Source organism: Carassius auratus, unplaced genomic scaffold, assembly GCF_003368295.1.
Source record: "Carassius auratus strain Wakin unplaced genomic scaffold, ASM336829v1 scaf_tig00014694, whole genome shotgun sequence".
Classification (NCBI taxonomy): Eukaryota; Metazoa; Chordata; class Actinopteri; order Cypriniformes; family Cyprinidae; genus Carassius; species Carassius auratus.
Window position 1 is genome coordinate 38,315 of NW_020524518.1, and position 17,424 is coordinate 55,738.

Consider the following 17,424-nt stretch of genomic DNA (forward strand, 5'->3'; position numbering starts at 1 on the left):
AGTGTGTTTCATTATATTTAATTCTAAAATGTAAAATTGTTTTTGTTTAATCTGTCTCATTTTATTGGTGCTTACTCGATTCTCTTTCCACTATGCAATGTTTATAGTACTGGTTTGAATGTCACTAGTTTTATGTGCTATATAGTCTGTTTATAGTGAACACCACCAAAGCTGCCTTTATCATAAATCTCTTATTTCCCTCTCCTTCTTAAATATTTTTTTTTTTTGCTTGCTTGTCATTTTTTTTATCGCCTCCCTCTATTGATTCATCATTCAGTCTCACCCTCTCTTCTTTCTCATGTCTTCATTGTGCTGTAGTTGGCACTTGCCGAAGAGAAGATGAAGTACTTGGATGGCTGTTACTGTGAGAGGACATGCACCCTAAATCGAGAGATATACAGGGACGATGATGCTTGGATAGATGGATGCAGAAACTGTACATGCTCAGTAAGTTCATGTATTGCGTGGATGGGGTGAATTAGGAATTTAAACAACAGATGGCTCTCCAAATTACAAACACAAGAACCGTTCTCAATGAAAGCAATTTTCAGTGACAAAGCAACTGGAAGTCATTCCTTTTAGTAATAGCTGCGATGACATGAGTGACAATACAAATTATGCAAATTAGTAGTGATGTGATCTGACTACTTCTGCTGTTACTACTGTGGGAGCTTGTTTCCACAATATCCTACAGAGCCTCTAAGAGGCCAATGCCTTTGCATTCTCTTAAAAAGTATTGCATTTCCTCAAGAAACTTTGTTTTCACATGCAAAACATTTGTAATTCTCACAAAACTATTACATTCTCTTGAGAAACATTTGCATTCTCTTGACAAACATTTGCATTCTCCTGCTAAATGATTATGTCCCCTCAAAAAACTTTGCATTCTCTCACAAAACAATTCATTACCAATTCCTTCCCATTAGCAGCTCTATGATATCCAAACGCATTATACATTCACTAGATATGTTAAGATCAGTTTTCATGTATGAGAATCATAAGATTTCAGTTCATACTTTAATGTTTATTTTTTATAATTATATGCATATATCAATATAGATATATTAATATCTATATGTATTAATCATATTTATTTACAGTATCAAGTTTATCAGTGTTTATTTAAAAAAAAAATCTTTATTTTTCTTACACCATTGGCTTTTTTGTAAATATTTTTTACTAGAAAACTAGACAAAAAATACTAAATATGTATCAATAAACAGTACAGGAAATTGGCAAGCCAAACTGTCAAGATTAGTTGCTTCATACCTTAGTATTTGTTGAGCTTTGTTTTAGTTTAGTTTAGGATTTTGAAGACTTAGCTTTGTGATTTGCCATCAGCATTCTGTCAGTTTATGTTGCAGAATCGTGTGATTATGAAGCTCTTTTACTGATGATGATAGTGTGTGCGTTTTCCACCTACAGAATGGCACAGTGGAGTGCGAGAGTATTTTCTGCCCACCACCTCAGTGTCCCCCTGATACAGCTCCTATCTACATGCCTGGAATTTGCTGTAAAGAATGCCAGCGTGAGTGTACACACAAACACACACGAACAAAATTGAGGCCATGCATGTATAAAGGTGCATATTTCTCTTCTCTGTCCCTTTGTTTCATGTTTGCTCCTTTATATCTTCATCATCTCTCTTTGCTATCTTTCTTTCCACCAAAATCGTTTATATAATCAAGCTGCGGTCTTGATAACAAAGTGACCAGATCCCTGTGTTGCTAGGATACCGCTGCCACAAATGCGAATGTCAACACACACAACACATTCACACGTTTTCGCTGGTATCATTAATAATTCAAAACCAGTGTGCGGTGTGTAGTGTTTGAGTGAGCGGAGCTAATGTGCAGAAGCTAATAGCAGTTTGACTGATAACCAGGGCTTTATTTAACACTGCGCTCTGCTAGGCTTAATCTAACATGCTTGTCTGATCGATGCTTTACATTCTAAAGCACTTTGTTTTGGCTCTTTCCTCTTAATTTCTTGTCTGGATCTTATTTTTGCTCTTTTCTTCTCTGTATATCTTTTTCTGCTTTAGCCGTGTGTCTGTTCAGAGGAAGAGTTTACGTGGAAGGTGATCGCAAGAGCGTACATGACTCTAAGGGAAACTGTCTGCTGTTTGAATGCAGGGTAAGAATTAGTGGAACTGCAGGCCAGTGATCTGAAATTTTCAACAGACCCAGACAAATCAGACTTATTCCATAATTATTTGCACTTGTTTTTTTTTTTTAAACAAAATTCCTAGTTCTCTTGCCTGGATATGCTAATTGGAATCCCATGAATAATCGGAATTCAGATTCTGCTGAAATCTGAATTCTGCTGTGAAGATTGTGCCTAGGCCTGGTTATGATTTGCAATCCCAAGCAGCATTTCAACCAGAATTTGAATTCTCCCTCGGCCTGGTTATGAATTTGAATTTCAGGCGGAATTTGAATTCTCTCTTGGCCTGGTTATGAATTTGAATTCCAAACAGCGGTTGAATTTAAATTCTGTCTGTGCCTGGTCATGAATTTGAATTCCAAGCAGCATTGGAATTCAATATCTGTCTGTTCCTGGTTATGAATTAGAATCTCAGGCAGAATATTAAATCCGTCTCAGCCTGGTTATGGATTCAGGCAAAATTCCAGGCAACCTTTGATTTTGAAAATTTGAAAATCAAGCTGGTCATTAACTGGTTTATCCAAATGTTCCAAAAACCATCTAGACTATCATGGAAGTTGGAATGTTGCTTGAACCATCTTAGACCAGCTTAAAAACAGCTACCATGTTTCAAAACTAGCATCTAGCATTAGAAGTTGGATTTTCCCAGTTTTCAGTTTTATTTGCAGGATAAATTGAATAAAAACGTTGTTTGTGTGTTTGCAGGATCAAAGTATGCGTAGGGTTGAGATCACTTCTTGTCCAGAGCTAAACTGCCCGGAGTCAGAGCAGATCACACTCACAGACCGCTGCTGTAAAGTGTGCAGAGGTGTGACACACTAACACACGCAGGAACAACACACACCCTCCACGCTCAACTGATTGGATTCATATTAAGGGCAGCCACCTTTTACCACTGCACACACAAACTAGATTTGTGCTCAATAACAAGCCTTGACTGTGCATGACACCACTCATCTATTTTTGCAGTCTTCACACATATAATTGCACACACATGACACCTAGTTTAACAGTGACTTTAAAGGGCAGCATATTCTCAACTTTTCAACACCTTTCGTAGTTCACAGAGCATGTTTTCTACAAAAAACGTCTGACATGTTTGTGGCTTGAGAAAGTGAAAAAGCTATGCCAAGTCTGAGCGGTCAGACTGAGACATATTTCCAGAAATGCAATTTGAATAAGATTTCAAACCACATATGAATGTAGTTCCAAACAGATTTGTACAATTTGAATTTCATGTGATTTTTTTTTTTTTTTTTTTTTGCTGTTCCTATGCTAAATATGATCGAATTCCAGTCGGATATGCACAAAAATCGGATTGGGACTGACAGTATGAATAAGGCTTAACACTTCTGAACTGTTTTTTTAAATTGTTTTGTTAGGGTTGCTTTTTGTTTAGTATTTGCTTTTTATGTTTAATTGTAATTGTTTAATCATGTAATTTATATGAATATATAAGTGAATGTACATCTTTTTTTATTACTTCACTCTATATTTTTAAAGGGTCCTGCTTTATGACAGGTTGCTAAAACCACAAACAGACCATTTATTAATTTGAGATCATATAATCAAAATATACTACTCTTAATAATGATTTTTATCAAATGTTCAAGTTAGAATATCTAAATCCCTAAAAACAAGATCAGCTTATTTGTGCAAACAACACTGCATAAACCTCATATTAATTTTGTTCACTTGTTTTAAGTATAAACAAGTTAAAAAATAAGTCCAATAGTACAAAATACATTTATGTTTAATAAATAATTTCTGAAAACAAACCTTAATATCTTAAATGCAAAGTTGCATCTCAAGTAAACTGATTTTGTTTAATGGAGATTTGTTGAGACAAGTTAAAAAGACCAATTAAAAGCTCATTAAGAAGTAATTTATTAACAATTATAAAATAATTGGTAAAATGCTATTTAAAATTATTTTAGATAATTTAGTATATTGCCTGTCACACCACAGGATATGCAATATGCATATCTACTAAAATCTAATAGCCAGGTGTATGTGAACAAAAAAATCCTCCCAGTTGAATGTAAAGTTTGTATTAACCACAATACATAGGGTAAATTGTGTAAATATAATGCATAAATTATAAATATCAGATTATGCATTGCATAGCACTTCTAATCCATCTATCTCACTTTTAGGGCACGATTTTTGTGCTGAGGATCACAGCCGCAGTTGCGTGGAGAATTCGGACTGCATTAACCTAGAAGCAGGAGCTTTCTGCAGCTGTAAAGAAGGTTACCATGCACTCAGGGACGACAGCGCCTACTGCCAAGGTATTAAACTCCCAAAGATTGTTTCTTAACACTATACAAACAAATAAAACTCTAAATCCATCAAAACCGTCATAGCTGTTATTTGACCCCCCACAGATTTGCTTGCTAGTAATTTCTGTTTTGTATAAGCAAATAACGGCTTTCACAAATCACTAAATTGCCTGCAATCACAGATGGAGGAGTTGCCGACGAAAGCTGTTGACTGGTGATTACTTAGTGTCTCGCAGAATTAATATTTCAGCACCGCTATTATCCTTACAGCTGTAATTAATGCATTGTGAACCCTAGAGTTCATGCTGTGCGAGTGTGTGTACAGATGTGAAGGAGGGTTCCTGTGGCTCGCTGGCTTTTAATAGGATGTACCCTTGTCTTAACATACATGGAAGCCCAGCGAGAATGAGACGGATATCTCTTTTCACACATAAATCCAATGACTATTTATAGTTTTACCTTGGTGTTGCTTGAAAACATGCAAGAGGTTTTCTTTTGGTTAGGTTTTTAAGTCCTGTTATAGGAATAATTCACCTGAAAATGTACTCACCCTTAGGCCATCCAAATGTAGATGAGTTTGTTTCCTCATCAGACCGGTTTTAAAGGAATGTAGCATCATATCACTTGCTCACCAATGGATCCTCTGCAGTGAATGGGTGCCGTCAGAATGAGAGTTTAAACAGCTGATAAAAACATCACAATAATCCACAAGTAATCCACACAACTTCAATCCATCAATTAACATGTTGTGAAGCAGAAAGTCTGTTATAAACAGTTTTGACTTCCCCTTTAGGATTTCAAGGAAGTTATTTGAAAGCAGTTTAATTGAAAACCTTAAGCTGTGAAAAATCTATTGAGATGACTGCACTTTAAAGTGATGTGGAGACAAATAGCTTACTTTGTCATAATGTGACTTTCACCTTTATCAGTGTGAGTCACAGTAGGATGCTTCCAGCATAGACAGTCAATAGACAATTTTGGGGGAAGTGACATTAGAAAAACTTTTGGTCACCAGAAATGCACAGAAAGCTTCTGTAAATGTCTGAGAGAATATACACAACACTGTTGTTACAGTAATGTGGCTCAAAGGCCAGCCTCAGTGTGACCTGCTGGGTCATAGTAGCACTCTTTATCAAGCACTGTTTGACTCGTTTAGCATTTGGAAATATGCTGATCTTGCCTGTTTTGATACCAGGTCAGGAAAGATCCATAGAAACAGGGAAAAACCTATTTATGTGTTTTTGCTTTCTGCTGCAGTTAATCAGTGGTTTATATTTGTCTCACACATTAAGCTGGGATAAAATAACGTTTTTTAACAGAATTACATAACTGACAATGGCCTCTATATGAAAGACTTTTTATCTTGTTAGTTTGTGGAACAATTCTGACTGTTGCAGTCTGTAGTTGGTAGCAGCCTCAGGCTTATAAATGATAACAGTGCTAGCACTGAAATAAACTTTAAATTATTAATTTGGGATTCATGTCTTCTAGAACAAAAGTGGCCAAAAAAGGCATTGCATTTTCAATTACAGAATAGAAGAGGGAATTTATTCTCCTAATTTTAAGTACTGAATTCTCCTTAGAAGACACATTGAGACAGATAAGACTTTAAACATATTCTCCCCACTATTCACTTTTAATCCAAACACACTGCTCTGATGGACTGATATTATGTTTTCACCATCTTAAAAAGAAAAATCGACTTTAACAGTCCATTGCTAAAGCTACTGGTGTGCAAAGGCTATTATTATAATTATTATTTCTCAAAAAAAAATGTAATGCCTCTCCATTAATAAGACTTGTTTTCAGAGAATATATTTTTATTTTATTTTATTTTACTTATTTTTTTAATTTGTTTTGCCTGCAGCCAAAAATGGACCCTAGATGGGACAAGTTGGTTGATTGCTTGGATGAATGGGTGGATTTTTATTTTAAGAATAATCTTAGAAAAAACTGATGATGAAAATGATATTTTCTATTAAAGAAAAAAAGAGACAATATGCTGATTAAGAGCATGAGTTTGTGCTTTAAACAGAGAAAAAATTGTGAGGAAGATTATATAAAGTGTTCTTGAGGAGGAGAGAGTGGGTGGACCGAAAGACAAGTGTGTGTCTATGAAAAGTATAAGAGAAAAAGCTGGAGGCTGAGAAAGTGAAGGGGGTGGAGGAAAGGGACAGAACGTGAAAGGTCTAGAAGTGTTCTGTGTTTTATTAATGCACTTTAAGGACTTGACTGAGTCACACATGCGGTACTATGCATTATTTTCAAAAGATATTCAAACCACTTTCTCTTTATTATAGATGGATTTGTTTTCTTTCTATCATCAAGGCTGTTGAAGTTTCAGGTAGATTTACAAGAAGTTTAAAGCAGTGGTTTATTTACTTGTTTTCATGGAAGACAGGGGGTCAAATAAGATTTGAGGCGACAAATGTATAATATGGCATAATTTAATTATTTGTGCTTCCCTTTAAATATTCATCAAACAATTCAAACATGGTGTTGATGTTCCTGCTACATTACAGTCTTAACAGTTTCCTGCAGTAGTGTGAAGAGTAATGTTCTTTGTACAACAGAAGACTGGATCTTTCAGCACTCTAGACAAATGCTGCTAATTGATCGCAGCTGCAGTGTGAATGGTGGATTTTGGCATTGCTTCTTCCCAAATGTTTTGCAAACCGTGTTGTGTCCGGGTCATAGTACAGAGTGTGTCTTGTGTTCTGCTGTGCTTGCAGATATTGATGAGTGTGCGGAGGGGAAACACTACTGCAGGGAGAACACAATGTGTATGAACACACCCGGCTCCTTTATGTGTGTCTGCAACAGCGGCTATGTCCGCATTGATGATTACTCCTGCACAGGTGAGTACAGAAATCATTCAGATGGGCTTTTTCGCCATGGAATTATTAACTTGAATCTCTTAGATGAGATCCATGGCATAATGTGTCTGGAGTGTTTATAATTAGGTCATGGTTCCAGGCCATTAAAATATGATTAAAGAACCCATAAATTCATCTAATATGCCACATTTGGCACTCGTTCACTCATTTTTATTCACTCATTAAAGAAATATGAGCATTTGTTAAGGAGTAGATCGATTTTTAAAAATATTGTAAGTAAAATCATGGAATAATCTTAATTAAGTGAATTAATATTTTATTAAATGGATGCAGCTACTATGTTTAATATTTTAATATAATAAATATTTTACTATGTAGTATTCCAAAAGTTTTTGAATAATTCATGCATATTTTAAAACTGTTTTTGAAAGTAGTCACTTAAATACATCAGGACTGTTTTTATTTGATAAAAAATACAGTAATATTGTAAACTATAATTACAATTACATTCTTATATATTTTTTTAGTTTTCTAGTTTTTGAAACATAAATCTTTTTAATAAACTTTTGCTGTTATCTTTTCTCTCTTTTTTGTGCTTTTTTAATGTGAGTAAAAACTCAAATTTCATTTCATTTTCATTTAATTGATTTTAATATTTAAATAAATAAAATGGTTGATATATATATATATATATATATATATATATATATATATATATATATATATATATATATATATATATATATATATACATATCAACATACAGAAAAAATATAGTTTTGTTTTTTTGTTTTGTTCTAATGATGTTTGTTTTATGCATCTTATCGAGCATTGTTTAACATTGCTTTAATAGTGCATGCATTAGTGGAATAATGAGAATTAAACAGAGGGAGAAAGAAAAAAAGGGTTGAGAAAGTGAATTTGGGGGGGATAAAAGACAGCATATGTGAAATTTTTCACTGATGGAAAGTACAGATGGTTTGTGCTCCTGATCTTTAACTTAAAAAAAGCTATTAAATCTCTTCAGGAGTGCAGGATAAGGAAGCAAAACATGATGCAAGGGAACAACTATGCGATAAATGAGCCTTAGTCCTTCTGTGACCTACTTTAAAACTGAATTAATTACAATGAAGAGGCCAGGAAGGTTTCTGTCTCAATAAATACACAAAAGCACAAAAAAACTGCACCTGGGCTGCAAGGCGCAATCATGGGCAACAACAGTTCAGCTTTTATTTTGAAACTGTTCAAGGTTTCTTTCTGCTGATCATCTCAGAAAGCCATGTGTTTTCAAGGCCAGCTGCGTTGTTGTTATTTATTCTCATTATTTTTCACGTAGTCTGCATACCACAGACCTCGCTATCAAGTTCTGGGTAGATGACGACTTCTGTTCGTTATAATGCTGCATGTTGTTGTTTTGTAATGGAAAGAGCTGGACTGATGTACGAAGGCACAAGTGGAAAAAGCTTTCTCTGAGCAAGCCTCTAATGACCTGGTAATGTGGTTGTGCTCAGCAGTTGATGAAAAAGCTTACAGAAATTGAACAGCATTGAGCCTCAAACTTATGTAGAGTTATGGAGTCAATTATTGTATGGTTAAATTTGCCTATCTAGAGCATTATTTGGATACTGATCCATAAATGGTGTTCACAATGGCTGAAACTCTATTAATGCTATTCTAGAATCAAAGAATTGTTGCAGAATCATATTTGGGTTGTCATTTTTGAAATTGATCCTCTGAATGTGTGTTGTCATCTCAAAATGTACAGGTGAGAGATTTATTTTTTAATTAATGTAAATGCACACTGTGCTGCTTTTATATCCATTGAATGAAACCATTACTTGCAGCAGTTATAAGTTTAACTCTATTTGTTGAATATCTCATTTTTCCCTCTGGATCTGTTCCCCAGTGATGATTGGTTGAAATCTTTGTGTCTATTGTTGATTAGCTCAGGGAGGCTGGCTTTCTGATGGCAAAACATTTTTATTTTCAATTATTCATGTGTGCAGTCACACAGAGAAAAATATTGCATATTTTGCCTATGGGATTATTATGAGATAATCTTCAGCCTGCAGTCGCATCAGTTGAAACTGTAATTCATTTAAAATGAAGTTGCAATAGACGTTACCTGGTTTGAAACAAAAGCCCTTTAATCAGCTGATCGTATTTTAATTTAAAACATCAGAAGTTATTGGAATTACTGTAATTATTTTAATTGCGCTCCACTGTTTCCATATCTGTTCATTAAAGCTCTGTCTTGCCTTCATAATCGACTCACTGATATTTACTAATTACGTCCTTTAACTATGCAATGAAAGAACTTGTAGGCATGATAAGAGGTTTTGTCAGTTACATGAACAGTACCAGACATTTGTTGTCAAACGAAGAAAAGAATATACGCAGTTAATAACAGTAATTATGGGATTTCTATTTCTACTTTCTCTCTGTCTCTTACAGAATACTTCATTAGTTCCTCTTGAGCAGTCAGCAGATGTTAAACTAAAAATGACGTTAGTCTCCAATCAGTTCATTTATGTGCTATTCTGGACAGAGCTGTCCATGTAAATGTCCCTTCAAAGGTCAGCGAGATTTCACCTTAATTAGGTTTCTAATTTTCAAGAATAGTTCACCTTGAAATTAGAATAGCTATCATTTACTCACACTCATGTCGTTTCAATTCTGTGTGACTTTCTTTGCTCCAAAGGAGATGTTTTGAAAAACGTTCATGCTGTTCTATATCATACAAGTGATCCATATCCATTCACTGTATTCAAAGTCTTCTAAAGCCATGTGATATGTTTGTGTAAGCAACAAACTGAAAAAAGCCTTTCCGCAACCATGTTCGCCATTCACTTACATTGTGGAAAAGAGCAGCTTGGACGTTCTGCTAAACAACTTCTTTTGTGTTTCACAGTATAAAGTGAAACAGGTTTCAAAAGACATGAGGACTAGGACTAAATGATTTTATTCTTTGGATGAACTATCCCTTTCATGCACAAACACAACGAATCATCTTTTCCAAATGTGATTTTTTTTATTGCATGCTTGAGAAACAGCATTTCTGTCTGTAAGAACGAATATGGTTTTTGGCACCCTGTGCAAGCGTTCAGACTGAATCTGTGATTTGGTTAAGATTCCTTAATTCAGCTGCAAATGCAGCATAAAAACACACAGCCAATCAGCATCATTCATCGGTTAAAGTGCGTTTTAATGAGATTATTTAATGACATTTTAATGAGAGTGATTAAAAGATCTGTGCTGTAAGATTTATGAATAAAGTAGATTAGGCAGTTTTGCTTCACCGGAGGATGGGTTTGAGGAAATGAAAAGTGACTTGCGTTGAAGAAAAAGACACCAGACAGGTGTAAACATTGGGATTTGGAAAGATTAAACAGAATATGTAACAGATATGTGTGTGTGTGTGTGTGTGTGTGTGTGTGTGTGTGTGTGTGTGTGTGTGTGTATTTCTAAGCACAATGTGGGTCTGCTGTTGTTTTCAGTGCTTATGTGAGTATATATTTTTTCACCTGGTAGCTGACAGATCTGCCCATCTGGAAGATAGAAGGTACATGAATATGTGTGAGGCAGGGAGAGAAAAGCTTGTTAATGTGAGTAATTAGGAGGATAATTGGTGTCATTTTAGCTGTCATGGGCAACGCAGATGAGAAATCAGACCACACAAACACGTCCACTGTGAGGGATTCATCTCAGTCAAACGCTGCTTGGCATGACTGTAATATAACTGATTGAGGTAAACAGAGCTTGTGTCAAGGGAGCCAATGGAGCTGATATTGGACCAAATTGTTTATTGGCTTTTTTTCACACGTTATTTCTTCTTTTGGATCTTCATATTAGATAAAAATGCTAAATAAATCCTTTGAAATGCTACTATTCAATTTAGGCATCACAGCATTATAATCTGCAATTTGAAAATCAGATATTGAGTCTTAGATTTGCTAAAAATTACATTGCAACTATTAGTGTTTTTAAATATTAAGTAAGTGTTTTTCCCCAAAGATATCTGCAGCAGAAAACCTTTCATTGGCATTTTAAGTAGGCCAAGTGAAGCCTTTCTTTTAGTTTGGGGTCATCTGGAGGTCATCGTAAGACTGTAACATTGTGAAATGATTGCTGAATGTTTCATGATCAATTTCAATGCAAAATTTATTACTATTATTATAGTGTAAATACACTGTAAAAAATGTACTGTAGAATTTACAGGATTTTACTGGCAAAAAAGTTGCCAATAAAATCCTGTAAAAATGATGTTAATTGCTGTAAAATGGATTACAGGATATTACTGCAAAGCAAATAACAGTTAATTGCTGTATGTGAATATACAGTAGTTTGTAGTATTTTTTACAGTAACATTGAATTTTACAAGTAGTTTATTTTACAGCAATATTTTGTAAATTCACTAAAGTGCAGTATTTACCTGGCAAAAAAGTTGCCAATAAAGTCCTGTAAATATATTTTACAGCATTTCTTTGTAATTTCATTAAATTACAGTATTTAGCTGGCAACAAAAGTTGCCAATAAAATCATGTAAATACCCCTAAATACAATATGATATTGTAATAATTTAACAATGAAACTGCTTTAAAGAATAATTTCAACAGTAAACTATAAAATACTGATATAATGCATTATCATGAGCTCTATCTTAATACATTTACAAATGAATGAAAACCAAGTCAATGATGTTGCAAATAAGTATTTATTAAAACTGGCAGAAAGACATTGCAAGGCTTTTACTGGTAAAATAAAATTTTCAGTCTTTCAACAGTTAAATCTTATCATAAAAATAGCATAGCATCACAAATAACTGTTTAAAAAAAGCCATATTCAGAGTAGAACATTACATTTCTATAAAAATGAAGGTCAATCAACAGAATTTGTATAATTTTTTTTAAACATTTCAAAATTAAAAAAAAAAAATTTTTAAGAAAAGGATTCAAATAAAATGCTGGATTCAACATTAAATCACAAATTCTGTTGTTTGAGCTTATGTTCTATTAAATTAAGAATATTCCTGCAAAAGACAATTTAATAAATACATACTGAAAGTCCATCAACTCTCTGAGATGAGCACAGACATGAGGGTTGTTCCTCTTGTTTTGCCTCTATGTGTCTGTCTTGTATCCAGTGAGTGTAGTGATTCCAAGAAAACATCTGCACATAAAAACAAGCAAAAGCATCAGGATAAAGTTATGTATCAAATGAAACTAGCTCAATAAAATAAATGTCAAAATGCCACTTATACAATACAATCAGCATTTACCAGTACTTAAAAGGTTACTCCACCCCAAAATGAAAATCTTACCCTCATGTCGATCCAAACCCGTAAAAGCTTTGTTCGTCTTCAGAACACAATTTAAGATATTTTGGATGCAACCGGGAAGATTGTGACTGTCCCATAGACTGTAAATACCACTGTCAAGGCCCAGAAAAGTATGAAAGACATCATCAGAATAGTCCATCAGTGGTTCAACCGTAACGTTATGAAGCGAAGACAATACTTTTTGTATGCAAAGAAAACAAAAATATCGATTTATTCAACAATTCGCCTCCTCTGCGTCAGTGTAGTGCCATTTTGGAGAGTATCTGTTGGACACACACTACATAGCCTGTTCTGTGTCAGCTGGGTCACATGGACACGCTTTCTATGTTTATTTACGCTTTGATTTGAACGAAAACAGCTATGATAACGACTTTGTTGAATAAAGTTGTTCTTTGTTTTCTTTGCATAAAAAAATTATTCTTGTAGCTTTGTAAAATAGCAGTTGAACCACTGATGGCAGATGGACTATTCTGACAATGAAAATGATCTTGTGATTTCTTTAAAGCATTATGTACTGTAAATGAGACCAAAATGAACACCCCAAAAGGCATATATATTAGACTAAACAAACTATTATAAATTATATAATTTATAATTATAAATTGTAATATTACATTTTAGGACTGTACCACCAATCAAATGAAATAATTAACAGTGCAAAATTATATGAAATTTGAAAATACAATTAATAAATGTTGGAAAAATGCAATGCTACTTATTAAACCTGAAACTAATCCGCCATTAGGTGGCAGTAAATAACTTAATGAGGGAATCAACTGAGTCATTTATTGAACTGATCCGTTCAAAAAGATGAATCATTTAGCTCAAGTTTGGAGAGTTTTGATTTGAGAATGAGCAAAATAGTTTTGCTTTGGTCTTTGTTTGGAACTATATTCGTCGGTGAAATACAACAACAGTTAATATTGTGTCTAAAAAAGTAAGTAACTTGTGAACTAATTGTTTATTGAACTATGTATTTGCAATCGTGATACTCAGCAAAACAGCTCACTTGTGATGCTTCTTATATGTTATAAATAAACTCAACAGTTGAACATTTAACTTACCTCATGTATTTTCTGTGAGTTTATGTGTGCGGTTAATCTTGTTTTGATGTTGAATGAAACGTTAATATAATCAGAATCAGTCTCGCGTTTCGATGCTTCCTCGGTCTTTTTTTTTTTTTTTTTTTTTTAATCAGGCTAACTTGTCCAGTCGGGCATATAAAGATGTCTTTCACTTATTATAGTAAGGCGTTGAGTCAATATGGGATAGTTGAACACATATAAACGAATGAAATTTCAAATTTTGCTCTTCGTCAGTTATTTAGATAGATAGTAACGTTCGTTTCTATGACAATCGTTCGCATTAGGTAAACACTACTTTTAAATGCTCTCAATAAGAACATTTTACTTCCAGAAATCGAACATTTGGCGTAACTATGCTATGATAGCAATTCCCAGTTTACTGCACAGAAGTTACCAAGGCCACTAAATGTCAGGATAGGAGGCTTTTGTGACATGAAATTGCTTATAGATTAACTTAAATAAATATAAAGGGTTATATTTCTTAAGTATAATTAAGTGAACTTACCAGGAATTATGAATAAAGCCTCTTATCTTCAATCGTTCTCGAGCTGCTCCAGTCGGCTGGGTTTCTGAATTTGAATGATGCGCGCGCAATCCCATAATGCCACACTACAGTAAGTTAGTGTAGGAAACACCTGCTTCTTGTAAATGAATTACAGTTGACGTGGAAATATACTGTTAACAACTGTAAAACCTTATTTGACCCATAATGCATTGCGAATTACAGCTGCATCTTGTAAAATGTTTATACAGTAAAATTCTGTAAAATTTAGCTGTAGAAACTACAGCAATTTTTTACAGTGTAATATATGGACTGGTTTGCATTCTTTATTATAAATTAAATGTTTAACCTTGAATTTTAAGTGAAAGTAAAAAAATAAATAAAAAATAAAAAATAAAAAGGCAAAGGCTCAAGAAATGAAAAAAAAAAAATGATGTTCATAAAAATATATAAATTTCTACTTCAAATGCATGCTGTTCATTTGAATTATCTAATCAAAGAATCCTGATTAAATATATATATATATATATATATATATATATATTCCCATATAGAGAAAGACTAAGTGCATAAAAAACATATTAATATTTGACAGCATCTCAAATGCGCAGACAACCTTCAACAAAGACTGTGGCATATTATTTTTGTACAGTAGTGTCAGTTATTCCCTAAGCACCGTACTCATGCGCATCTGACTCCTACCCCTTTTCGTGTTTTTATTCTTTCTTTCTGTCTTTTTCTCCTTCCTTCTACTTGTTTTTCATCTTGTATTTCCTCTGAGAGAAACAGCAGCAAGGAAGATGGAAAGTGCAGAACGTGCAAAAAGTTTGAGGAAAGTGTGCAAACACACACTGATGCACATGCCTCTTGTGTTTTCAGAGCACGACGAGTGTGTGCGTGAACTGAATACCTGTGATGAAAACGCTCTTTGCTTCAATACGGTGGACGGACACAGTTGCTCTTGTAAACCAGGATACGTCGGTAACGGAACCGTCTGCAGAGGTAAGCACAAACATCTGAACTCTACACTATACATTGTACTGTCTTAGTACCAAAACTACAGTAAAGATTATTGATTTTCAAAAACAAATTTAACTAATGTCAGGGTTAACATTAATATGAATGTATTTATAATGTTAAAGTGATAGTCAATCTTAAAAATGAAAATTCTGTCATTATTTACTCATACTTGTGTCTTTTTAAATCCTTATGACTTACTTTCTTCTCTGGAACTCATAATATTGGAGAACAGCGTTGGTTTCCATTATGTGAAAAAACAAAACAAAAACAAAGACATTTCTCAAAATATCTTGTTTTACAGAAGAACAAAAGTCATACAGTTTTTGAAACAACTCAATCAGTTAGTATGGACTATCCACTTAAATTAATATACTACTACTACTACTACTAATAATAATAATAATAATATGAACAAATTTAGTTAAAACAAAGTATTTCTCAATTTAAAAAACAAGTTAATATTCCAAGTAAAATAATAAAAATGAGCAAAGAAATAAATAAGCAAATTGAACTTTAAAATGAACAGAACAAAGATATTTCTTTATGAATGATAAATAAAAAATGTATAATAATTAATAAACAAATAAATAACAAGTATTTTTAAAAACGTTTGTCATAGTAGATATTTAAGTAATTATATCATAAGGGTATAATAAACAAAAGAACGAATTACAAGCAAATTAAAGAAATTTGAAAGCAATTGTCAGGTTCATTACACTGCATTTGCACCGCATTATCTAATGCATAATCCAGAATATTATACCTTATTATATTATAGCTATACACATTTAGATGCATACTGCAAATAGTACCATTACATTTAAAAAAAAGGAATGTAATTTTTCTTTTACAAATTGCTAATTAATTACAAAGAAATAGCAAGTAACAATTAAACTTGAAATTTATATATATATATTTCTCACAGTGTGCATCGCTATTCTGCTACCGTGCATTAGCTTAGTATTCAGAGACCTGTTTTATTGGTATGGTGTAGTTCTGCTGAAATGTGTGTTGACCCGTGTGTCTTGTGTTTGATGTGCAGTGCTGTGTGAGGGCCAGTGTCTCAATGGAGGTTCCTGCGTCTCTCCAGATACCTGCATCTGCCAGCAGGGCTTCACTGGAAAGAGATGTGAGACAGGTAAGACGCAATTAGGCCAGTGGAAGGACATTTCCTGTAACCTTTCAACAGCAGTCAGAGCAAGAAATTGGAAGTGGAGAAAAGTGTACAGCATATTCTCATACTGTGATGTTGCCTCTCAAGTGTTTTCATATTATAGTGTTGGAGTGAGTTGGTTGCAATAATAGTGCTATAGGAGCTGCAGAAGCTTGGAGGAGAGATGATTTATTTTTCGAGGCGAGTGCGATACTTCTCTCAGATGATTTCCAAGAATGTGAACATGATCAAAGATGTCTCTATGTGGACTGTGCGATATTTCATGACACAGCTGATATGCATGTTTGCTAGGAATTTGATGATTAATGTCAAAGGATGATCTAAAGTGATGCTTGCAGATATGCAATGAAAAATTGCTAAACTTATCCACTATATTTTGATGATTGCAAAGTATTTTAATATATTTCTGTATTATAATACAGAATATATACAAACGGGGGTTATTTATTTTATAAATCAACAAATGTAATGGATAAATGTAATCAATATAATTATAAATTACAATAAATTAAAAAAATTATTTAAAAAAGAAAAATATAATTACTTGGTATAACTACTTTTTACAGTAGTTTTAGTATATTATTAATAAATTACAATATTAATATAATTTAATGTAAATTAATATTAATATAAAATAATACTAAAAATAAAAAATTATAAAATTATAATTATTATAAAAATGTATTATAAAAATATTTTCAGTAGTCAATATGCTAGTGAAATTCTGATTTTCAATAACAATTTTAACCTCAAATTAAAGTTAAATATTAAAATAAATTGTTAACATATATATATATATATATATATATATATATATATATATATATATATATATAAATAAGGAAAAAAGTAAGAAAAAATAAAAGAAAAAGAAAGACCAGAAGACATAATATTATTTTTATTATCATTACAAAACGTATTTATTTATTTGAACGTCAATCAGCAAAATTCAGTGGTCAACTTTCAAGTATATGATACAGTGTTATGCAATACAGCTTGTCGTCTTATATACTATATTCT

At 33.1% G+C, this 17,424-nt stretch overlaps 1 protein-coding gene across 1 annotated transcript in view; it reads left to right on the forward strand.

Annotated features, from left to right (window-relative positions):
* Nucleotides 1–17,424, forward strand: part of LOC113074449 (protein kinase C-binding protein NELL2-like) — a 43,120-nt gene that overhangs the window by 9,669 nt on the left and 16,027 nt on the right. Inside the window, exons 8-15 of the mRNA XM_026247294.1 lie at nucleotides 319–447; nucleotides 1,426–1,528; nucleotides 2,045–2,136; nucleotides 2,872–2,974; nucleotides 4,323–4,457; nucleotides 7,181–7,306; nucleotides 15,090–15,212; nucleotides 16,273–16,368. Coding sequence (XP_026103079.1) covers nucleotides 319–447; nucleotides 1,426–1,528; nucleotides 2,045–2,136; nucleotides 2,872–2,974; nucleotides 4,323–4,457; nucleotides 7,181–7,306; nucleotides 15,090–15,212; nucleotides 16,273–16,368 — 907 coding nt within the window. The remainder of the gene's footprint in view (nucleotides 1–318; nucleotides 448–1,425; nucleotides 1,529–2,044; nucleotides 2,137–2,871; nucleotides 2,975–4,322; nucleotides 4,458–7,180; nucleotides 7,307–15,089; nucleotides 15,213–16,272; nucleotides 16,369–17,424) is intronic.